Consider the following 22,867-nt stretch of genomic DNA (forward strand, 5'->3'; position numbering starts at 1 on the left):
GTGCTGAATGCTTGTGCTCCAGAACTAGCTGCGCCTCTAGCCAAGCTGTTCCAGTACAGCTACAACACTGGCATCTACCCGACAATGTGGAAAATTGCTCAGGTATGTTCTGTCCACACAAAGCAGGACAAATCCAATCCGGCCAATTACCGTCCCATCAGTCTACTCTCAATCATCAGCAAAGTGATGGAAGGTGTCGTCAACAGTGCTATCAAGCGGCACTTAATCACCAATAGCCTACTCACTGATGCTCAGTTTGGGTTCCGCCAGGACCACTCAGCTCCAGACCTCATTACAGCCTTGGTCCAAACATGGACAAAGGAGCTGAATTCCAGAGGTGAGGTGAGAGTGACTGCCCTTGACATCAAGGCAGCATTTGACAGAGTGTGGCACCAAGGAGCCCTAGTAAAATTGAAGTCATTGGGAATCAGGGGGAAAACTCTCCAGTGGCTGGAGTCATACCTAGCACAAAGGAAGATGGTAGTGGTTGTTGGTGGCCTATCATCTCAGCCTCAGGACATTGCTGCAGGAGTTCCTCAAGGCAGTGTCCTCGGCCCAATCATCTTCAGCTGCTTCATCAATGACCTTCCCTCCATCATAAGGTCAGAAATGGGGATGTTCGCTGATGATTGCACAGTGTTCAGTTCCATTCGCAACCCCTCAGATAATGAAGCAGTCCGAGCCCGCATGCAGCAAGACCTAGACAACATCCATGCTTGGGCTGATAAGTGGCAAGTAACATTTGCGCCAGACAAGTGCCAGGCAATGACCATCTCCAACAAGAGAGAGTCTAACCACCTCCCCATGACATTCAACAGCATTACCATTGCCGAATCCCCCATCAACATCCTGGGGGTCACCATTGACCAGAAACTTAACTGGATCAGTCATATAAATACTGTGGCTACAAGAGCAGGTCAGAGGCTGGGTATTCTGTGGCGAGTGACTCACCTCCTGACTCCCCAAAGCCTTTCCACCATCTACAAGGCACAAGTCAGGAGTGTGATGGAATACTCTCCACTTGCCTGGATGAGTGCAGCTCCAACAACACTCAAGAAGCTCGACACCATCCAGGACAAAGCAGCCCGCTTGATTGGCACCCCATCCACCACCCTAAACATTCATTCCCTTCACCACCGGCGCACAGTGGCTGCAGTGTGTACCATCCACAGGATGCACTGCAGCAACTTGCCAAGGCTTCTTCGACAGCACCTCCCAAACCCGAGACCTCTACCACCTGGAAGGACAAGAGCAGCAGGTACATGGGAACACCACCACCTGCACGTTCCCCTCCCAAGTCACACACCATCCCGACTTGGAAATATATCGCCGTTCCTTCATCGTTGGTGGGTCAAAATCCTGGAACGCCCTTCCTAACAGCACTGTGGGAGAACCTTCACCACACGGACTGCAGTGGTTCAAGAAGGCAGCTCACCACCACCTTCTCGAGCAATTAGGGATGGGCAATAAATGCCGGCCTCGCCAGCGACGCCCACATCCCATGAACGAATAAAAAGTAAAATTACAAAGCTCAGCAGTTGTTAGAGGCTGGTGGTCTTTGTCCTGTGTGTGTGTAATGGTGCAGTGTAGGGGTAGCATTTCTGATCAGTGTGCAGCCACATCCTTTCGGCCATTTGTCTGCACGCTGCACTGAGCTCATTGGTGGCTGAAAGTGTATTTTCTGTGCATCCTCCCCCCCCCCCCCCCCCCCAGTCAATAGTGATGGGAATAGATAGTATAACTGGAACTGCCTATTGGCATTGCTGCAGTTATGCTACCAGTAGGGGCATTAGATTATCTACTATGGGTATGGCCTACCTCATTCTTTTGAAGAAATGCAACCTCAACATATAAAACTCACTGCTTTCCCCTCACACTCACATCTCTCTCTGACCTGGTGCTACTTGAAGTTGTTTTCGTTTGTATACATTAATAGTGTAGATCTTATTGACAAGTCATTGCTGCTTCTAGTTGAAGAAGGAAGGATGGGTTTAGTACTCGGCTTTGCATACAACTGATTGGGACGTTATCACCTGAAGTAAAGGGTTATGTTCAGTTTAAATTTGGCAAGGAAGTGTAAGAAAAGAAGTGTTAGATGGTGCATACTCACTCATCACCCTCTCCAGTCATTAAAAGTGTTAATTCCTGACTGGTCAATTTCAGGAAATTCTTCTGATTTCCCCAAGGCTGCCAAGCAAGCTGCAGGAAGCCATGGTTTCCCATGACACAAATTTTAACCCATTTTCCTCCAACCCCAAATGTGTCCCAATGTCTTTATTTTGTATTTGAGAAGTTACCCTAGATTGACAGAGATCATCAACTTTTTTTTGTAGTAATTATGCTGGCATTAATTACATGTACTTTGAAATTAGATTGAATTTTGAATGAATTATTTGTTAACGGAACACTTGCAAAAAGGATTGCAGTGACCATGTGCCAGTTTCCCTAATGCTAAAATATCCAACCCGCCCCCCCTGTTTTTGTGAGGGAAGTGTTACAGTTCTACTGTTTTGTATTTCACAGATGGCTGAGCAATACATGAAAGAGATGAAATCCAAGAAGAAAGCAAAGAGTCGACGTCAGCCTCTGAGTAAACCACCAAGGCACCATGCCATTTCTGTGGTAAAGGACTGCGTTAGTGATGAAGGTTTGTAACCACTAAAGGGTTTAATATGCAGCCCTATAAAAAAGACATTACTGTTGAAGCAGGCCTTTTTGGGGACTGGATTCTACATTAGACTAGTTCATGTTCTGGGGTCAAGTATGTAGCAGATAAACTTTTTTTTATCTTGAACGTCACAATTTGTAGGCAACAGCTGTGTTCTTTTGCAGCTGTTTGCTCTTCAATATTGCCTCTATTTTGTTAATATATCTGTAGTACTAAATCTATGTTGTAGGTAAAATGTGTGTTTATAGTAGAAAAACAAACTTGTAAAAGCTTGTCTTGTTTTGCCAGGTTTAGGTGTGTCCTATAGATTTATACTCTGCAAGCGAAACTTTTCACTCCATGTCTTGGCTGTTCTATGACTCTTGATTAAAGACTTGAGCTTATTTCAGTTCATGTTACTGAGCTAGCATTGAGCAATGCCTGATGGCTGAGGTATGATGAGAAAGACTGAGAGTTAAAGCAGGCAATGCAAATCTCTAATTTATTTGGTAAAAGAATACCATTTACAATGCTGTTGTCTGTTAGTATGCTATGCGGCAGAACAGCAGCATATAGGATTGTTTATCGAGTTCTGGAACATTTGGGAGAGAGGGAGGGTCCTGCTGTGCCACACTTGTTGGTAGCTAGCTTGAGTGCTATTGCAATAAGTGTGGAACTGGTTGCTGTTTGGGGAATGAATGGGAGGAAGAAGGGTAATAGAACTACGAGAAGCAACAAGTAAACTCCAAGACATCATGGAAAGACCATCGCCAATCAGAAGTCACTAGAATAGCATATCTGACCATACCATTTACTTTCATTTAATAGTGATCTGTTAGTGGCTCGTCACTGTAGTGTACTTGATTCTCATTAGAACTGATCTTTTTGTGACAGAAATGCCAGACTTGTTGTCAGTAGAAGATGATCCAATGGAGTCAGAACCATGGGCAAAACCACTTGCTCACCTGTGGCAAAACCGGCCCCAGAACTTTCTCGCAGAACGAGAATACAACAGCACAATGGCACAGTTGACTCCTTACTGCTCCATTTGTGCACTCTTCCAGTCATACCAGGTTAGGATATTTTTCAGTTTCCTCTCCAGTGTTTGAAATTGGGCTAAAGCTTTCCTTTCCAAATTACTGTGCTAAAGATTACTCCAGATAGCAGTAAATTGTACAATTTAGAAAAATGAAGAGAATATTAGTAGAATGACCATAGATTGTGAAAAATGAAACAACATTTTTTATTCTCAATTAATTTTGAAGATGCTTTAGTGCATTTGTAAGTTGTCATTGCAATCTACTTTGTAAATAGAGACCACTGTTGCACTACAATACCTGAATTATAGAGTGCAGTTGCTGTCACTGGCTGAAATTTTGTTTATAGTAATGTTCCATATTGCATATTTGTTGTTGAATATAATGAATACAGGATACTATGAAGTGAAAGTTTATTGGAGGGTAATGCTTCGTTTAGCATCCTCCAAACATCAAATAGTTTGATAGTTTTTAAGATGTTGGGAGTTTCTCATTTTCTCCCCACCCCACCCACCCACCCCACTAGCACCAGTGGCAATATAAAGATTATGCTCTATCCAGACCACCAGTTACTTTTTCCCTAAAGGTAGAAAAGTTCCTTTTTATGCTTCATTCTTTTTTGAGGTAAATCACTTTCAAACTAATTTTCAGCTTCCAAAGTATTTAGCAACCCTATTTTCTTAAGTTTTTGATCTCTTTTTGTCAATGTCTTAAACTGTTTCAGCACTGACATACCAACAGGCATGGAGTAATAGTTTCCTATCCTACTGGGTTCAAACATCATGGGAAGAATTATTCCAGGCTGCCACTGAGGGAGTACTGCAATGTCAGAGATGACATCTTTTTGGGCGAAACATTAGACTCAAGGAGGAAGTAAATAATCCCATAGCACTTTACGAAGAAGAGCAGGGTAGTTCTCTCGGTGTCCTTGCAAATAGTTATCCCTCAAACAACACAATCAAAAATAGATTATTGGTTATTTATCTTCCTAGTAGTTGAACAATGAGGAATCTTCATCCAGATCTCTCCTTTCCTTTCTGTGCAGCTGGCTAAAACTTTTAGTACCCAGGGAAAGAGTATGCTTTGGATGCTGCAATTTGATTTTAGTAGACCCTCAAGTACAGGTTTTATCTACTTTATTCTTTCATGAACGTTCCAATGTGTTTTTCTACCCTTATCTTTCTCCCCTCCCCCCTTCTTTTTTACAGATAGATTGTCAGGAGGGTCATGGTTCCAGAAACAAAAGCCAACCTTTGGACACAGGCAAACCCAGAAACCAAATGAAAAGCAAGCCATTGGTCCCAGAGATGTGCTTCACATCTGGAAGTGACCATGTAGATCTGAGTCTTCCCACCTCTTACATTGAAGAAGATGGAACAAGCATGCTTGTCACATGTGCAAAGTGCTGTGTATGTGTTCACGCAAGTAAGTATTATATGGGCTCTTTTGTGGTAGAAGGAAGAGGAAGCTCAGTTTGAAGAAGAGCAGGGGAGTTCTCCCCAGTGTCCTGGCCAATATTTATCCCTCAACCAACATCACTTAATCAGATTATCTGATCATTTTCTCATTGTTGTTTGTGGGACCTTGCTGTTCGCAAATTAGCTGCCATGTTTCCTACATTACAACAGTTCAAAAAATACATCATTGGCTGTAAAGCGTTTGGGATGTCATGAGGTCGTGAAAGGCACTATATAAATGCAAGTTCTTTCTTTGTTCTGGCGAATTGGTGGCTGGTTGCCCTGTGCATCGAACCTGGAATTCCTGAGTATTCAAAATCTTAATCATTACCATTGACCAAGGCTTTCACCCTTTAGATTCCCCTATAATTGAAGCCTCTGGAACTTGCATTTATGGGTGTTGGTTCTTTGCTCTGTGGAGCTGCAGTGACTTATGGGGAGACTTCCGAGAGACAGGGAGTTTTGATTTTATTGCATGCTGACTGTTCATGTGTGGTGCTGTGTACCAACACAATCTGGGAGTGGGACACCAGGAAATATTTTGTTGAATCCTTTCTTGCAGCAAAGCCACTTGTAAGTAAAGATAGTGATGTGAAGACTTGTAGCAGTTTCATATATTAAAGAGAAAGAGGTGTGGGAGACTAGGAGCCTGAAAGACCATTGTAGTAGCAACCTAAGGTATTAACATCATAAAGTTTTGATGAAGCAATTTTCATTTGGCCTATTAAGAGGCAAATTTTGTTTGGTTACCTAAAAACTCCCAAAATTGGTCAACTATTTTAGGTTCTGTCATCTGCTGTATGAAGATAGGCCTGCTAGATATTGGGGCCACATCTGTCTGCAACTTGGACCCTGATCCCCTATACAATTGTTTTTTTTTCCCCTGTTTTTGAATTAGAAACTTGTTAGGGGAGTGGTCTGTTTGTATGTGAAGATATATGGTATTTGTACAGGTTTATATCCACATTGTATACAATTTAAAGCCGTGCGTGGCTTCAGTACTGAGGGATAGAACTTGTGGTACTCCAATTTGGATACTTTAGATTAATTACACATCAACTCTAATGTGTACAATACCAAACAGAAACTTACATTTCCAATTGTAAACAATTTTACAACACCAAGTTATAGTCCAGCAATTTTATTTTAAATTCACAAGCTTTCGGAGGCTTCCTCCTTCCTCAGGTGAACGTTGGAAATGCTTACATTTCCAAGGCATTCTTGGCATTTATCCAGTCTTGAGTTCACAGGATCAAGGTAATATTTTCAAGCTGAACCTTCCGAACAACTCGAGCTATATGACAGAATGGTAAGCTATAAGGTTGTATTTATGATTTCTTCATATTGTTTGTTACTGTTTTCACCCAGACTGTCTGGGGAGGTAATAAATGGAGACAGCCACCGTTCGCAGTATTGGTTGGAGAAGTCAATTCTTGTTTTTGCACCTTGTTAATGGTTCATGTGGCATTGACAAAAGCTGTGGTAGAAAGTTGGCTTCCCCAAAATTGAGCAATTGACACATCTGAGTGGGAGAATAACCATAGCCTAACTTCAGTTAATGGAATTATGTTGTGCATTGCAGGTGGGTCAAGATGTGGTACACTTTGAATGAAAGAAAGAAGTTGCATTTATCACAACCTGTAGTGCTTTACGGCCAATGAAATGTTTCTTTTTTTGAAGTATGGTCACTGTTGTGGGAATGTAGGACACACAGCAGCCAATTTGCTCATAGCAAGGCCCCACGAATGTGCTGAATGAAACAAATGACCAGACCTTATGTTTGAGGTGTTGGTTGAGGGATAAATCTTGGCCGGGTCACAGGGAGAACTCCCCAGCTCTTTTTTGACTAGTGCCATGAGATATTTTACATCCACCTGAGATGGCAGATGGGGCCTCAGTTTAATGTCTCATCTTAAAGACGGCACCTTTGACAGTGCAGCATACCCTCGCTGCCAGCCGAGATTCTGTGTTTAAACTGCTGGAGTGGGACTTGAACTCACCACCTACTGACTCAGAGGTGGAAGTACTATCACTGAGCGAAGGCTCATCCTCAAAAAATTTGTCGACAAGGACGTAATCATGAAACTAACGTATTGAAAAATTGAATTACCATAAAGTATTTAGTTCATAGAATGCTTAATTAGGTGCTAAATCTGAGCATCCACCTCTTTTCATCTTCTCAACATCCTTAGATACGGGGGTGGTGCCAGAGGACTGGAGAATTGCAAATGTAACACCCTTGTTCAAAAAAGAATGTAAGGATAAACCCAGCAACTACAGGCCAGTCAGTTTAACCTTGATGGTGGGGAAACTTCTGGAAATGATCCGGGATAGAATTAGCAGTCATTTGGACAAGTGTGGATTGATTAGGGAAAGCCAGCATAGATTTGTTAAAGGAAAATCGTGTTTAACTAACTTGAGAGAGTTTTTTGATGAGGTAACAGAGGGTAGATGAGGGCAATGCAGTTGATGTGGTGTATATGGACTTACAAAAGGCGTTTGATAAAGTGCCCTTTTCAGACTTGTCATCAAGATTGAAGCCCATGGAATAAAAGGGGCAGTAGCAGCATGGATACAGAATTGGCTAAGTAACAGGAAACAGAGTAGTGATGAATGGTTGTTTTTTGGACTGGAGGGAGGTGTATAGTGCTGTTCCCCAGGACAACTGCTTTTCTTATATGTTAATGACTTAATATTAAGTCCTTGGATGTACAGGGCACAATTTCCAAATTTGCAGATGACACAAAACTTGGAAGTGTTATGAACAGTGAGGAGGATACTGATGGACTTCAAGAAGACGTAGATAGGCTGGTGGCACGGACAGATACGTGGTAGATGAAATGTAACACGGGAAAATGCGAGGTGATACATTTCGGTAGGAAGAATGAGGAGAGGCAATATAAACTAAAGGGCACAATTCTAAAAGGGGTACAGGAACAGAGAGATCTGGGGATATATGTACACAAATCGTTGAAGGTAGTGGAGCAGGTTGAGAAAACGGCATACGAGATCCTGGGCTTTATAAATAGAGGCATAGAGTACAAAAGCAAGAAAGTCATGATGCACCTTCATAAAACACTGGTTCGGCCACAGCTGGAGAATCGTGTCCAGTTCTGGGTACCGCACTGTAGGAAGGATGTGAAGGCCTTAGAGAGGGTGCAGAAGAGATTTACTAGAATGATTCCAAGGATGAGGGACTTTATTTACATGGATAGATTGGAGAAGTTGGGGTTGTTCTCCTTTACGGTAGAGGACACGAAGAATATCCCAACATTGGACAAACGGGGGGCTCTAGGGGGGGAGGAGCTAAATATGATTAAAATCACTAAGGAATTGGTACTCAGTAAATTAATGGGACTCAAGGCGGATAAATCCCCTGGACCTGATGGCTTACATCCGAGGGTCTTGAGGGAAGTGGCAGTAGGGATTGTGGATGCTTTGGTAATAATTTTCCAAAATTCTCTGGACTCGGCAAAGGTCCCGGCAGATTGGAAAACTGCTAATGTAACACCGTTATTTAAAAAGGGTAGTAGGCAGAAGGCTGGAAATTATAGACCAGTTAGCCTAACGTCTGTGGTGGGTAAAATTTTGGAGTCTATTATTAAGGAGACAGTAGCAGAACATTTGGATAAACATAATTTAATAGGACAAAGTCAGCATGGCTTTACGAAGGGGAAGTCATGTCTGACAAATTTGCTTGAGTTCTTTGAGGATATAACGTACAGAGTGGATAAAGGGGAACCAGTAGATGTAGTGTATTTAGACTTCCAGAAGGCATTCAACAAGGTGCCACATAAAAGATTATTGCTCAAGATAAAGAATCACTGGATTGGGGGTAATATTCTGGCATGGGTGGAGGATTGGTTATCTAACAGGAAGCAGAGAGTTGGGATAAATGGTACATTCTCGGACTGGCAACCTGTAGCCAGTGGTGTTCCGCAGGGGTCGGTGCTGGGTCCCCAACTCTTTACAATCTATATTAACGATTTGGAGGAGGGGACCGAGCGTAATATATCAAAGTTTGCAGATGATACAAAGATGGGAGAGAAAGTAGGAGAGTGAGGAGGACATAAAAAACCTACAAGGGGATATAGACAGGCTGGGTGAGTGGGCGGAGATTTGGCAGATGCAATACAATGTTGGAAAATGTGAGGTTATGCACTTTGGCAGGAAAAATCGGAGAGCAAGTTATTATCTCAATGGCGAGAAACTGGAAAGTGCTGCAGTACAAAGGGATCTGGGGGTCCTCGTGCAAGAAAATCAAAAGGTTAGTATGCAAGTGCAGCAGGTGATCAAGAAGGCCAACGGAATGTTGGCTTTTATTGCTAGGGGGATAGAATATAAAAACAGGGAGGTATTGCTGCAGTTATATAAGGTATTGGTGAGACCGCACCTGGAATACTGCATACAGTTTTGGTGTCCATACTTAAGAAAAGACACACTTGCTCTCGAGGCAGTACAAAGAAGGTTCACTCGGTTAATCCCGGGGATGAGGGGGCGGACATATGAGGAGAGGTTGAGTAGATTGGGACTCTACTCATTGGAGTTCAGAAGAATGAGAGGCGATCTTATTGAAACATATAAGATTGTGAAGGGGCTTGATCGGGTGGATGCGGTAAGGATGTTCCCAAGGATGGGTGAAACTAGAACAAGGGGGCATAATCTTAGAATAAGGGGCTGCTCTTTCAAAACTGAGATGAGGAGAAACTTCTTCACTCAGAGGGTGGTAGGTCTGTGGAATTTGCTGCCCCAGGAAGCTGTGGAAGCTACATCATTGAATAAATTTAAAACAGAAATAGACAGTTTCCTAGAAGTAAAGGGAATTAGGGGTTACGGGGAGCGGGCAGGAAATTGGACATGATTTTAGATTTGAGGTTAGGACCAGATCAGCCATGATCTTATTGAATGGCGGAGCAGGCTCGAGGGGCCGATTGGCCTACTCCTGCTCCTATTTCTTATGTTCTTATGTTCTTATGTCCTTGGAACAAGGAGATTTGATAGAGGTATTCAAAATTATAAAGGGTCGAGACAGAGTAGATGGGGATAAACTGTTCCCATTGGCAGAAGGGTCAAGAACCAGAGGACATAGATTTAAGGTGAATGGCTAAAGAGCCAAGGATGACATGAGGAAAAACTTTTTTTACACAGTGAGTGGTTATGATCTGGAATGCACTGCCCGAGGGGGTGGTGGAGGCAGATTCAATCATGGCCTTCAAAAGGGAACTGGGTAAGTACTTGAAAGGAAAAAATGTGCAGGGCTACAGGGATAGGGCGGCTGAGTGGGACTAGCTGGATTGCTCTTGCATAGAGCCGGCACAGACTCAATGGGCTGAATGGTCTCCTTCCGTGCTGTAACCTTTCTATGATTTTCCCTCTTCCCCCACCCTTATGGTCTTTTTAGATTTTAGAAATGAATTAGTTTCATGTTCAATTAAATGTTTCCCTTTTTCAAAGGGTAATACAATTGCAAAATGCTGCATGAATTGAAAAGCTTGTTCTATGTGTTAAACTAAATAATTCCTGAATTTTCTGGTGTGTCTTCTAAAGGCTGTTATGGAGTGGCTCCTGAAAAAGTAACTGATGATTGGATCTGTGCAAGGTGTTCAGCTAATGCTTTAGCAGAGGTAAGTATTTTGTTCTCTCGATCTTTTTATCATTGGCCTAGTCGCTATAATACAAGACGTTAATTACCCTTTTTACTAGGGGACATGAGTCCCATTGTAAAGCCACCTTTACAATGGGACTTATATCCCCTAGTAAAAGTATTGTACAATCCTTTTTTTTAAAAAAAAAGCATTGTACAATAGTCCATACTCATAACTTAATTATCTAATTGTTCCATGTTCCTGGACAGTGGTATGGGGACCAAAGGGAAACGCTGCCATTATTTTATGTTGTGAATTCTAACAGTAATACCGCTTTTGCACTGGAGCTCGTTTAGTTCTGGGACACTAGTATCCATAAGCCAACTCCCTGAGTTACACTCCTAACTCTAACTCAGTTATTCTGGTGGCAGAATCGTAGACTCTGTTTTTTGGAGGGGGAGGGGTCGGTAATCCTGCTGTCAGGATAAGGAGGCTGGATTTAACAGTGTAAAAGCAAAGACACTAGACTCCCAGAATGCAATATGAGCAATGTAAAAGTAGCACATGACAATTAGTGATCCTGACCGCATTGAATTTTGATTTGGTCAGACTTGATGTGGGGTCTCTACATACAGCAGTGGCGAGCCAACTTTACCATGCCCAAAACCAATGTTTTATAGAGAATCAGCGGAGCTATTTTGACACACTATAAAAATATAAGAAAAGTCAGGGATGAGAAGAAGTCATTTGCCTTACTACTGCTCATCCCTCTAGCATATTAACTCTCCCACCAAGACTTCTAATTGTAATTTGAATATAAAAATGCCTAATAATATTTTTGCTTCTGTTAACTTGCTTGGTAAATTTATTCTAAAAGTTTCATTTGCTCTTTTTTTGAATGAAGACATTTTTCTTGCTTTGTTGTAAACTTGTTTTTTACACTCTGCCTCTGCTCCTCTTAATGGTATACTTTTGAATTAGCAATCATGTTTTACCTTGCCATTTAATATTTTGTATTCTTTGATGCCCCCTCCCTGCATTCATTCTAGACTAACCTTTTCTAAACTTTCTAGTAATGCAACACTTGGAATCAGTCTTGTTACTGAGATAAAAAATTAAATACAATATTGTAAGTGTGATCCTATTGTACCACCTTGGCATAACTTCAGCAGACTTGTACTAGTTATATTTCCTAGCACTGTATTAGCTTTTTTTAATTGCTATACCAGATTATGTATCGGGACATTGAAAGTGAGGTCTGGTCACTGCCAGATTCCTTTCTAACACTTCTATGCTAATTGAACTCTATTCTTTTGTGTACTTATGCCCCAGAATTTTTGACCAGTGTATAATACTTTTCCCTTGCATATGTACAGGATTGTTGTCTCTGTACCCTTCGGGGAGGAGCACTTCAGAAAACCACCGACAACAGGTCAGATTAACCAATAGCCCAACACAGTGTGCTTTTTATTTTGTAAATTATGCTAAATTCTAATAAATAACTTGGTTGCAATGGAATGTTCTCTAGAAATCTTAATCTGAACAAAAATGTCTCTTATTAAATTAGAGAAATAACATTTTTTGAAAAAAAAAAGAAAGGATTAATGCAACACAACTGTAATTTGAGTGATCCACCTGAGGCTGTCTGGATAGAGCTGCATTGTTTGCAACTTCTCACTGTCCGCTTTAAGTTTTGTTTGTTGCTATAACTCGAATTCACTGGACCTGGCTCTGTCCAGGCCTTTTGAGAGGGTTTCTTTTCAGCTGGGTCATCGGAGTATGGGAGTGACACAAGTTGTCTCTAAAACTCCTTTCTTGGGAACCCACTCCCTAATCAATGAAATACTTTCTGCCATGCTGCTATATGTTCCTAGGGCTGATACCACCATTGTTATTTGGACACCATACCCATCCTTGGGTATATTGTCTTGATTGTTATTAAGTGTGCTGATATGAAACATTTTTTATTTATCCACGATATAGCCTTTGTTATATGATTGCTTGCTGACTGCTGAGACTAATTGTCCTTAGCCATCTGGTGTTGATTTGTTTAATTAATCTGGAAATTTAGTTTATAATACAAGTCTAGGACTGCTTAAAGACAAAGTTGTAGAATGTTAGAAATTTTTTTTTGGACTGCCTTTCTTGCTCAGTATTTCATAGAATCATACAGCACAGAAGGAGGCCATTTGGCCCATCATTCTTTTGAAAGGGGTATCTAATTAGTCCACTCTCCTGCTCTTTCCCCGTAGCCCTGCAAATATTTCCTTTTCAAACATATAGTCAATTCCTTTTTGAAAGCTACTATTGAATCTGCTTCCACCACCCTTTCAGGCAGTGTATTACAGATCATAACTCGCTGCATAAAAATCTTTTCCTCCTCTCCCCTCCGGTTCTTTTGCCAATTATCTTAAATCTGTGTCTTCTGGTTACTGACTCTTCTGCCAGTGGAAACAGTTTCTCCTTATTTACTCTTATCAAAACTCTTCATAATTTTGAACACCTCTATTAAATCATCCCTTAACCTTCTCTGCTCTAAGGAGAACAACCCCAGCTTCTCCAGTCTCTCCACACAACTGTAGTCCCTCATCCCTGGTATCATTCTAGTAAATTTCTTCTGCAGTGTCTCCAAGGCCTTGACATCCTTCCTGAAATGTGGTGCCCAGAATTGGACACAATACTATCACTGAGGACTAACCAGTGATCTATAAAGGTAACTTCCTTGCCATGGACTTAAATTAAATATTGGCCAAATCACGGAACTTGACTTGGGAATGGTTACTAGCCACTGACATTGTAAAAAGGCCGAATCAATGTCAATAATTCTGAGCCCAGTACTTTGATGATCTTGTAACTTCAACTGTGTATTCATTCCACTTCCTCACAAAGTTTGGTTCAGTAACTTCTATCAGCTAGTGAAAACATTTTTGGGAAAAGAGACCTATCTTGTGCCATGGTGGAATATCTTTTTGCTATCTGAGCGAAAAGGTATTTAGAAAGTATTGTTAGCAGTCAACAATCTTTGAGAGATCTATAGCCAGAATGGGAAGGGGAATAAATGGAGAACAAAACTCCTGTGTTATGTAACAGCGTTGTCACTTGCATTTCTTATAGCAAAATTCTTTAAAATATTCTAAAGAGTATTAAAACTAAAGTGTGCACTAAGGAACTTGTTTGAGTAAGAACAGTCCTTCTCGTCACTGGATCTGTCCCGTTTCAATTATTTTTTAATCTTGTACAGGTGGATTCATCTAATGTGCGCTGTTGCAGTGCAGGAGGTACGGTTTGTGAACGTTGCAGAACGCAGCCCTGTGGATGTCAGCCCAATACCACCACTACGCTGGAAACTGGTATGGAAACATGTCGTTTGAGTGAATTAATAAAACTGACTGGCAAATGTCAAATTGACATTGGCACATCTAATGAATGCGCTAGTTTCCTGTACTGTATGGTCTACTTTGGTCACCTGCCCCAGACAATTTGCATCTAATCTGCACCACCATAAGTGAAATAATAGGTCATTCTTAGCTGACTAACTGCAGACTCCACTGTTTAAAAGCATTTTCAGTTTTGTTGGGGACTGGTTGTTGGTGCTAGTTAGAACCCTGCTCCTGGGTCATATCCAGCCCCAACAAATGGGAGGAAAGCTTGTCCTATCCATTGGGGCATGGGTCTACGGCAAACAATTTCTGCTGAAGGAAATGGCCTTCCAGAGGAGCAGCCCTATTTCATGGCATGAGGACAGAACACGGTTGAGGCCCTTGCTGAAATCCTCAAATAGTTTTCATCTTGTATCATGGATAAGTTATTCCATTGTTTTGCCCCACTGTTTAAAAGTGGTTTAAAAAATTGAGGATTTTCTTTTGGATTGTAAGCTCTTGGTTTGCCCATCACTAAACAGACTGGTGGCATGCACTTTTGATTTTGATCAATTGGAGAGAGAATATTCCCAACCAGTTAAACACCATGTTATCCCACTAAAATAACTTTTTGGTGGAAATTATTGTTTGAGATGCACCAAGAACTGGTTATATGTTATTGGTAATAGTTACCAAACAAAAATACACAACAGTAAATGACAAATCATTAACATTTTTCTCCATGTTGCACTACACTTGACATCATTACCATCACAAGTGACAAAACTACTGAGGTAAAGTTGTTCAATTTAACAGTAATTTTAACTTTTTTTGGGTCAGTTTTGAAGACTCTGCCTGCAAAAGTGGTGCAACATGGAATATTTAAACTTTTTACTGTTCCTTTTTTATTGTAGTGTTAGCATGGTTCAGTGATGGCATTCTCACCTCTTGAGTCACAAGAGTCCAAGCCCCTCTCCAAAACATGAGCACAAGTTCTAGGCTGACACTCCAGTACAGAACTGACTGAGATGTCAAACTAAGTCGTTGTTTGCTTTTTCAGTTTTCAGGTGGATGTAAAAAAAAATCTCATAGCACTATTTAATGAAGAGAATGGTTTTGACCCTTGGGGGTAAATTTTAACGTCGAGCCAGGGAGGGGGGGAAACAGAATTTCCAAACGGGAAACCCGGAAGTATGGGTTTCCTGGATGTCCTTATGATATTGATGTAAGGACGTCTTTCAATTTTTTCCAGTAGGTTTCCCGCCCGACAGCCAGCCAGATTGACAGGCTGGCTGTAAGTCGGACGGGAGAGCGGCCAGGGAGCGGATGCCAGCAGGTAAATCTCGGATCGGGCTGGGGGTGGGGAGTCATCAGCATTGGCGGTCGTCAGGGGATCGGGGGTGGGGGGGGGGGTCGGCCAATCGCACATGTCGGATCGCGGCAGGTAGGCTTGTTGGGTCTGGAGGAAACACTCCTGCTCCTCCAGGCCCACAAGCAGCGCAATAAAGGCACTCACCTGTTGATCCGAACCTTCCCACCTCCTCTAACGTGGCGTGAAGCCGAAGGCCCAGGAATCCCGGCCCCCAGGAGTTAAAAATTAAAATGCTGTTAAAGTGGATGCCCGCAACCTCCTTGAAAGATTTTACCACCTCCTGAGAGCAGGTTGGTCGCCGGACCCTCGACCCGCCTCCATTAAAACAGGAAGTGGGCGGGTTGGGGTCGAGTTTTACTTTTACAATTTTTAGCTTCCCACCCGCCCCCAACCCACCTGTTCTTGGGGTTAAAATTTATCCCATGACCTTTAGCAGAAATTGGGGTTGAATGGAAACCATTGTCTTAAGTATCTAACATCTTCTGGTGTCTGGGCCAACATTTACCCCTCAACCATCACCACCAAAATGGACTAATGGATCATTTATCTTGTTGCTTTTTGTGGGATATCATTGTGTGCAAATTGACTGCTGTGTTTGCCAACATAAAGTAGTAGGCACTAATAAATCCAATCGGGAATTCAGGAGAAACTTCTTTACCCAGAGGTTGGTTAGAATCTGGAACTCGCTACCACAAGGAGTAGTTGAGGTGACTAGCAAAGATGCATTTAAGGGGAAGCTAGATAAATACATGAGGGAGAAAGAAATTGAAGGATATGTTGATGGGGTTAGATGAAGAAGGGTGGGAGGAGGCTTGTGTGGAGCATAAATACCAGCATGGACCTGTTGGGATGAATGGCCTGTTTCTGTGCTGTACATGCTATGTAATAAAGTGAATACACTTGGCAGGTGTGGATGAAGAGAAAAAAAAGTTATCTTTTTGGGGCACTTTCACTCAATAAATGGGAACACCTTATCTAGATACCTCACAATTATCCAGCTGGTCCATCTGTCTTTTCCAGAAAACGTTTTTCTTTTATTCATTTTTATTTCCCCTTCATCATCACGTAAACAGTGAGCGTGCTTTCCACTTTAAGAATATTCTGTAAGTTAAATTTTTTGTCCCCCCACCCTATCTCTTCATTACTTATGTTAGAAATAGCTTTGGGTTATATAAAGAAAGAATTGCTACAGTGTCATAAACTAGTTCAATTCCTAGCTTGCACCTATGTTTCAGTTTTTTTTCCACCCTCTGTTTTAGATGTTCCTTTACAGGAAAGAAGGAGAGCAGCCTTCAATTGTTAGGAATATGATGAGATTTTAGAAGCCACAAATGTGAAACAAAGAAACAAAAATATAAAAGGAACAATTTCTCATTCTTTTCTCTATACCCTGGAACAAATTAAAATTTGCTGTTAGAATCGATTTGAGGGAAAAAAGTCAAGGAGGAAGTTGCAAACAGAAATATTTATCTTTTGGCGTCTGATTGACTGTCAATTAATTTGTTTCCATAAGTTGACATGCTTAATGAGTGTGATGCAGGTATGAATTTGTTCCATAAACCAAAATACAAGTTGCAGATATGTAAATTTCAAATATGTGTTAGAGCATCTCTTGAGTGATATACATTAAAGCAAATCAGCCAGTGTTACCCAAATATCTCAACCATACTGCTCTCCTTACAATTTGATGTGCTTTGTCAATGATGTAACTTTGGCCATTACAGAAATGCTTCTACTGTAAGAAGCGAATGAAGAAGACCGGTGGTTGCTGCGTGCAGTGCTCCCATGGCCGTTGTCCCACTTCCTTTCACGTGACTTGCGCCCAAGCCGCAGGAGTGGTGATGCAGCCTGATGACTGGCCATTTGTGGTCTTCATCACCTGCTGCAGGCACAAGACACCCAGCCAAGCTGAGGTAGGCTATGTTTTAAGAGTAGCAACAAAATATTGCTGCCAGATTGATTGCTGCCCACCCACTTCTTGTCAAGTGAATTAACTGTATTTTTCCTACCTGCAGTTAAAGGCAAAGTATCTTGCTAATGTGATTTTTAATTTTGAAGATATTTATATTTTAGTAGTGGCGATTGCTAATTAGAACCCTTTTTTTTGGTTTGGTTTGAACCCTTGCTCTTAACGCTTAATCCATGATTCGTAAAATTAGCAAAAATTGGGGTTGAATGGAAACCATTGTTTTCAGTATCCACAACTTGTTTCTTCTTTGATGTTAAAATGCAAATAACATCTTATTGCTTCTGGGATGCCTTGTTCTTAATGCATTCTCCTTCCCAAATCTGCAGATAATCTTCTTTACCACTATTCTGTCCATGTGAAACCTAATAATGGGGCACTGCAGCTTCAAAGCCATACAAGTGGTAGTGGGCTTGAGTGTTGCAGACTTCACCTGGGCGACTGCTTAAATAATGAAAAACCGAGCCTGCTCTGAATGAGAAGATAAAACACTCAGAAATGGCAATTTATGTTTCCGTTGAAAATTCTGGTGTTCAGTAATGACACTGCCAATCATGGCTAGTAAGCTGCTGATACTCCAAATTTTTTTGCACACTTCCATTTTGGTGTGAGTTGTATATTGTCTTTCTAATTCAATTTCTAGATTTGTCTTCTGATGCTTCCTGTGCAACTAGTCTTCCACAGTCCCCTGATCAAACAATCAAACACAGAACACCCAGTACTGTGAATTGCTAAACCTATTCAGCCTTGCTTCTCAATAACTTGAGTGTTTTGTGGCGTAGTCATAGTGGTTTTTCTCATTGTGCAGTTAATAGTATATATACTTGTATTCCCCCAATTATTCTTTCACCGGCATTGAAGGAAGGGACATCATTCGTAGTGCAAGAAATCACTGAATTTTAAATGCAATTCTAATACAGTTCAGTCCTATTGTAATTTAGTAGAGTAGATATCGACTCTACAGTAAAGTATTATCTTGTCCTAATTATTAACATGGCATGCAAAGCAACTTTAAATGATTTTGGGCGTGTTCTTTTTCTGAACAGTTAATATCAATGCCGTTCTTATAAAAGATTCTGATGACTAACTTTTCACAGCGTGCCAAATCAGCTTTGAATGATATTGAAATTGGGCAGAAGGTCATCTCCAAGCACAAGAATGGACGCTTTTACCAGTGTGAGGTGGTTGGATTGAGTAAAGAAACATTCTACGAAGTAAATTTTGATGATGGTTCCTTCAGTGACAACTTATATCCAGAGGACATTGTGGTAGGTGGAGATTTTTTTTTCGTTACGAAGAACAACTTGTGACTGAAGTAATAGGGTTGTCGTGCATCCAATGCAAGTTAGTGTTGCAGATAAAATTTTCAAGCAATCCGCAGCACAACTCTCAGATCTTCACTCTTGTAAATCTGGATCTAGAACTGGCTATTGAAAACTTGCCTGATGTCACAGAATGAATATTGGGGGTGGGGGGTGGGGGGGTTTGAACTAAGTTCTGTTTAACAGTCTTTGTTATGGTCATAAGACACTGCACTAAAGTGCAGACTAAGGTAGATTTCCAATGCACTCTTTTCATATTTAAGCTTTGAGCACAGAACTTGGTGAAAGTTGGGTTGGCTTGCTAAACGGAGTGGCTTGCTATACGGAGTGGCAACGTGGTGCTAGGTAATTTAAACCAAGGAGCAGCAGTAAATATATAAATAATCTAATTAATTAGATCTACGGGTTTTAAATTAACTAAGTAGAGGATGCCAACATTAAAGGGATATGAATTGCATTAAATAAAAATCTGATAAACATAAATACTAAAATAACAACATATAAGTAGATAGACTTTTAAGCAAAATGCCTGGAAAGCTGAGACCCGTGGCCTGCAATTCCTGTGGCATGTGGGAACTCCAGGACGCTTCATGTGTCCTGGATCACCATGTGTGCAGGAAGTGCCTCCATTTGCTCAAACTCAAGCTCAGGGTTTGAGTTTGAGGAGTGGCTGGAGTCACTGTAGGACCTACAGGAGGCCGAGATTTTCCTGGAGCGCACGATCTAGGAGGTGGTTCACCCCACAGCTGCAGAGAGCTCAGGAGGATAGTAAGTGGGTGGCCATCCGGCAGGGAGGGAAGAGGCAGACAGTGCAGGAGTCACTCCGGGAGTGTGGCACTCTCAAACCGGTTTTCAGTGTTGAAAACCGATGAGGGGGACAACACCTCGGGGGAGTGCAGTATAGAGCACATCAACGGCATCGTGGGGCAAATGACTGCACGGGGGCACAGCGAAGTGTGGAAAGGCAGTGGTCATAGGGGATTAGATAGTCGGGGAGAGACAGACGTTTCTGCAACCGCCAACGTGAGTCTCGCGTGGTATGTTGCCTCCCTGGTGCCAGGATCAGTGAACAGGTACAGAACATTTTTGCGGGGGGGAGGGGGAACAGCCAGAAGTCATGGTCCATGTTGGAACCAATGACATAGGTAGGAAAAGGGTTGGGGTCCCACAATCAGTTAAAAAGCAGGACCTCAAAGGTAGTAATCTCTGGATTCCTCCCAGTGCCACAGTAAAATAAGACAGGTTAACGTGTGGCTGGAGAAATGGTACAGGAAGGAGGGTTTCAGATTCCTGGGGCATCTGAGGAGGAACCTGTACAAGATTGCACCTCAACAGGGCTGGGACCAATGTCCTTGTGGGGGAGGTTAACTAGTGCTGTGGGGGAGAGTTTAAACTAATTTGGCAGGGGGAGGGGCACCAGGATAAAGCATTGAAGTGGCGTATAAAGAGAATAACGATTAGTTCAGAAATAGGAGGAATCAGACAGGGGAAATGTGAGGCATACAAAGATGGGTTTAGATTGTATGTGCGTAATGCACGGAGTGTGGTAAGTAAGTTTGGTGAGCTGCAGACAGGAGAAGCCATATGGAATTATGATATAGTGGCAATAACTGAGAGCTGGCTCAAACAAGGGGAGGAATGGGCACTTAATATTCCTGGCTACAATGTACTCAGGAAAGATAGGGACGGAATAAAGGAGGTTGAGAGGGTGGCAGTATTGATCGAAGATACTGTTACAGCACTAAAAAGGGTTGATGTGCTTGCGGGTTCAAAGCCAGAATCTATTTGGTTAAAATTAAGGAACAATAGAGGAGCTATTATGTTGCTGGGTGTATACTATAGGCCACCAAATAGTGGGAAGGAGATAGAGGAGCAAATTGCAGAAAGACGCAAGAGCTTTAGCGTAGTGATAATGGAGGACTTCAATTATCCTAATATAGACTAGGAAAATAAGTGTAAAGGGCAAAGAGGAGGAGGAGGAGTTCCTGAAATGTGTACAAGAGAACTTTCTTGATCAGTATCAACGAGGAAGGAAGCAATGTTGGATCTAGTCCTGGGGAATGAAGTGGAGCATGTTTCAGAGGGAGAGAATTTGGGAAACAGTGATCACAATATCATTTGCTTTAGAATAGTAATGGACAAGGAAAAATCAAATGTGAAACTACTCAACTGGAGGAGGGCTAATTTCAGTGAGTTGAAAAGGGATCTGGCCCAGATGGCTTGGAATCAAAGATTGGCAGGTAAAACAGTAAATGAGCAATGGGAGGCCTTCAAAGAGGAGATGGTTCAGGTATAGAATAGGCACATTCCCACGAGGGGGAAAGGAAGGGCATCCAAAGCTAAAGCTCCATGGATTATAGCGATTAAAATTAAACGGAAAAGGGAGGATTATGATAAATGTCGTGTTCATAATTCAGTAGAGAACCGAGCTGAAAAAAAAGTATACAAATGAATGCCAAGAACTGAAAAAGGAAATGAGGGGCAAAGAGCATCTATGTGAATAGATTAGCAGGTAACATATATTTAGTAAAGGGGTAGTCAAGGAAGGATGTGGCCAATTAGGGACCAAGATCATCATCATCATCATGTGGAGGCAGAGGCCATGGCTAAGGTACTAAATGAGTACTTTATATATGTCTTCACTAAAGAAGAGGATGCTGCCAATATCACAGTAAAGGAGGAGGAAGTAGAGAAATTGGAAAGGATAAAATAGATAAAGAGGGGGTACTAAAAGGGTTGGCAGTGCTCAAAGTAGAAAAGTCACCCGGTCCAGATGGGATGCATCCTCAATTGCTGAGGGAAGTAAGGGTAGAAATTGAGGAGGCTCTGGCCGCAATCTTCCACTCCCCCTTAGATATGGGAGTGGTGCTAGAGGACTGGAGGATTGCAAATGTTACACCCCTGTTCAAAAAAGGGGAGAGGGATAAACCAGGCAACTACAGGCCAGTCAGCCTAACATTGGTGTTGGGAAAACTTTTAAAGACATTATTCAGGGACAAAATTAATTGGCACTTGGAAAAATATGGGTTAATAAATGAAGCCAGCATGGATTTGTTAAAGGAAAATCTGGTTTGACTAACTTCATTGAGTTCTTTGAAATAATGGAGAGGGTTGATGAGGGTAGTGTGGTTGATGTTGTGTATATGGATTTTCAAAAGGCATTTGATAAAGTACCATATAATAGACTTGTTGGCAAAATTGAAGCACATGGGGTTAAAGGGGCAGTTGCTATGTGGATACAAAATTGGCTAAGAGACAGAAAGCAGCGAATGGTGGTGAAAGGTTGTTTTTCAGACTGCAGGGAAATATACAGTGGTGTCCCCCAGGGGTCAGTTTTGGGATCACTGCTCTTTTTGATATATATTTATGACCTGGACTTGGGTATGCAGGGCATAATTTCAAAGTTTGCAGATGACACAAAACTTGGAAATGTAGTAAACAGACTTCAGGAGAACATACAGACTAGTGAAATAGGCAGACACGTGACAGAGAATTGTGAAGTGATTCATTTTGGTAGGATGAATGAAGAGAGGCAATATAAACTAAATGGTACAATTTTAAAGGGGGTGCAGGAACAGAGAGACCTGGGGGTGTACGTACACAAATCATTGAAGGTAGCAGGACAAGTTGGGAAGGCTGTCCTTAAAAAAAAAAAGGCATACGGGATCCTTGGGCTTTATTTTTAAAAAAAAGGCATAGAGTACAAAAGCAAGGAAGTTATGCTAAACCTTTATAAAACACCGGTTAGGCCCCATCTGGGGTATTGTGTCCAATTCTGGGCACCACACTTTAGGAAGAATGTGAAGGCCTTAGAGAGGGTGCAGAGGAGATGATACCAGGGATGAAAGACTTCAGTAAGTGGAGAGACTAGAGAACTGGGGTTCTCCTTAGAGCAGAGAAGGTTGATAAAGGTGTTCGAAATCATGAAGGGTTTTGATAGAATAAATAAGGAGAAACTGTTTCCAGTGCTGAAGGGTCGGTAATCAGAGGACACAGATATAAGGTAATTGCAAAAGAACCAGAGGCGACAAGAGGGAGTAATATTTTACGCAGCAAGTTGTTATGATCTGGAATGCACTGCCTGAAAGGGTGGTGGAAGCAGATTCGATAATAACATTCAAA

The 22,867-nt window shown here is 41.8% G+C and overlaps 1 protein-coding gene across 3 annotated transcripts in view; it reads left to right on the plus strand.

The window, feature by feature from the left end:
• Window positions 1-22,867, plus strand: part of LOC137325203 (lysine-specific demethylase 4A-like) — a 62,031-nt gene that overhangs the window by 33,109 nt on the left and 6,055 nt on the right. For all 3 annotated transcript variants that reach the window (XM_067990036.1, XM_067990035.1, XM_067990037.1), the window contains exons 12-19: window positions 2,524-2,647; window positions 3,542-3,720; window positions 4,893-5,109; window positions 10,689-10,765; window positions 12,103-12,158; window positions 13,968-14,076; window positions 17,182-17,370; window positions 18,521-18,691. In XM_067990036.1, coding sequence (XP_067846137.1) covers window positions 2,524-2,647; window positions 3,542-3,720; window positions 4,893-5,109; window positions 10,689-10,765; window positions 12,103-12,158; window positions 13,968-14,076; window positions 17,182-17,370; window positions 18,521-18,691 — 1,122 coding nt within the window. The remainder of the gene's footprint in view (window positions 1-2,523; window positions 2,648-3,541; window positions 3,721-4,892; window positions 5,110-10,688; window positions 10,766-12,102; window positions 12,159-13,967; window positions 14,077-17,181; window positions 17,371-18,520; window positions 18,692-22,867) is intronic.

The sequence above is a fragment of the Heptranchias perlo genome, chromosome 9 (assembly GCF_035084215.1).
Source record: "Heptranchias perlo isolate sHepPer1 chromosome 9, sHepPer1.hap1, whole genome shotgun sequence".
Classification (NCBI taxonomy): Eukaryota; Metazoa; Chordata; class Chondrichthyes; order Hexanchiformes; family Hexanchidae; genus Heptranchias; species Heptranchias perlo.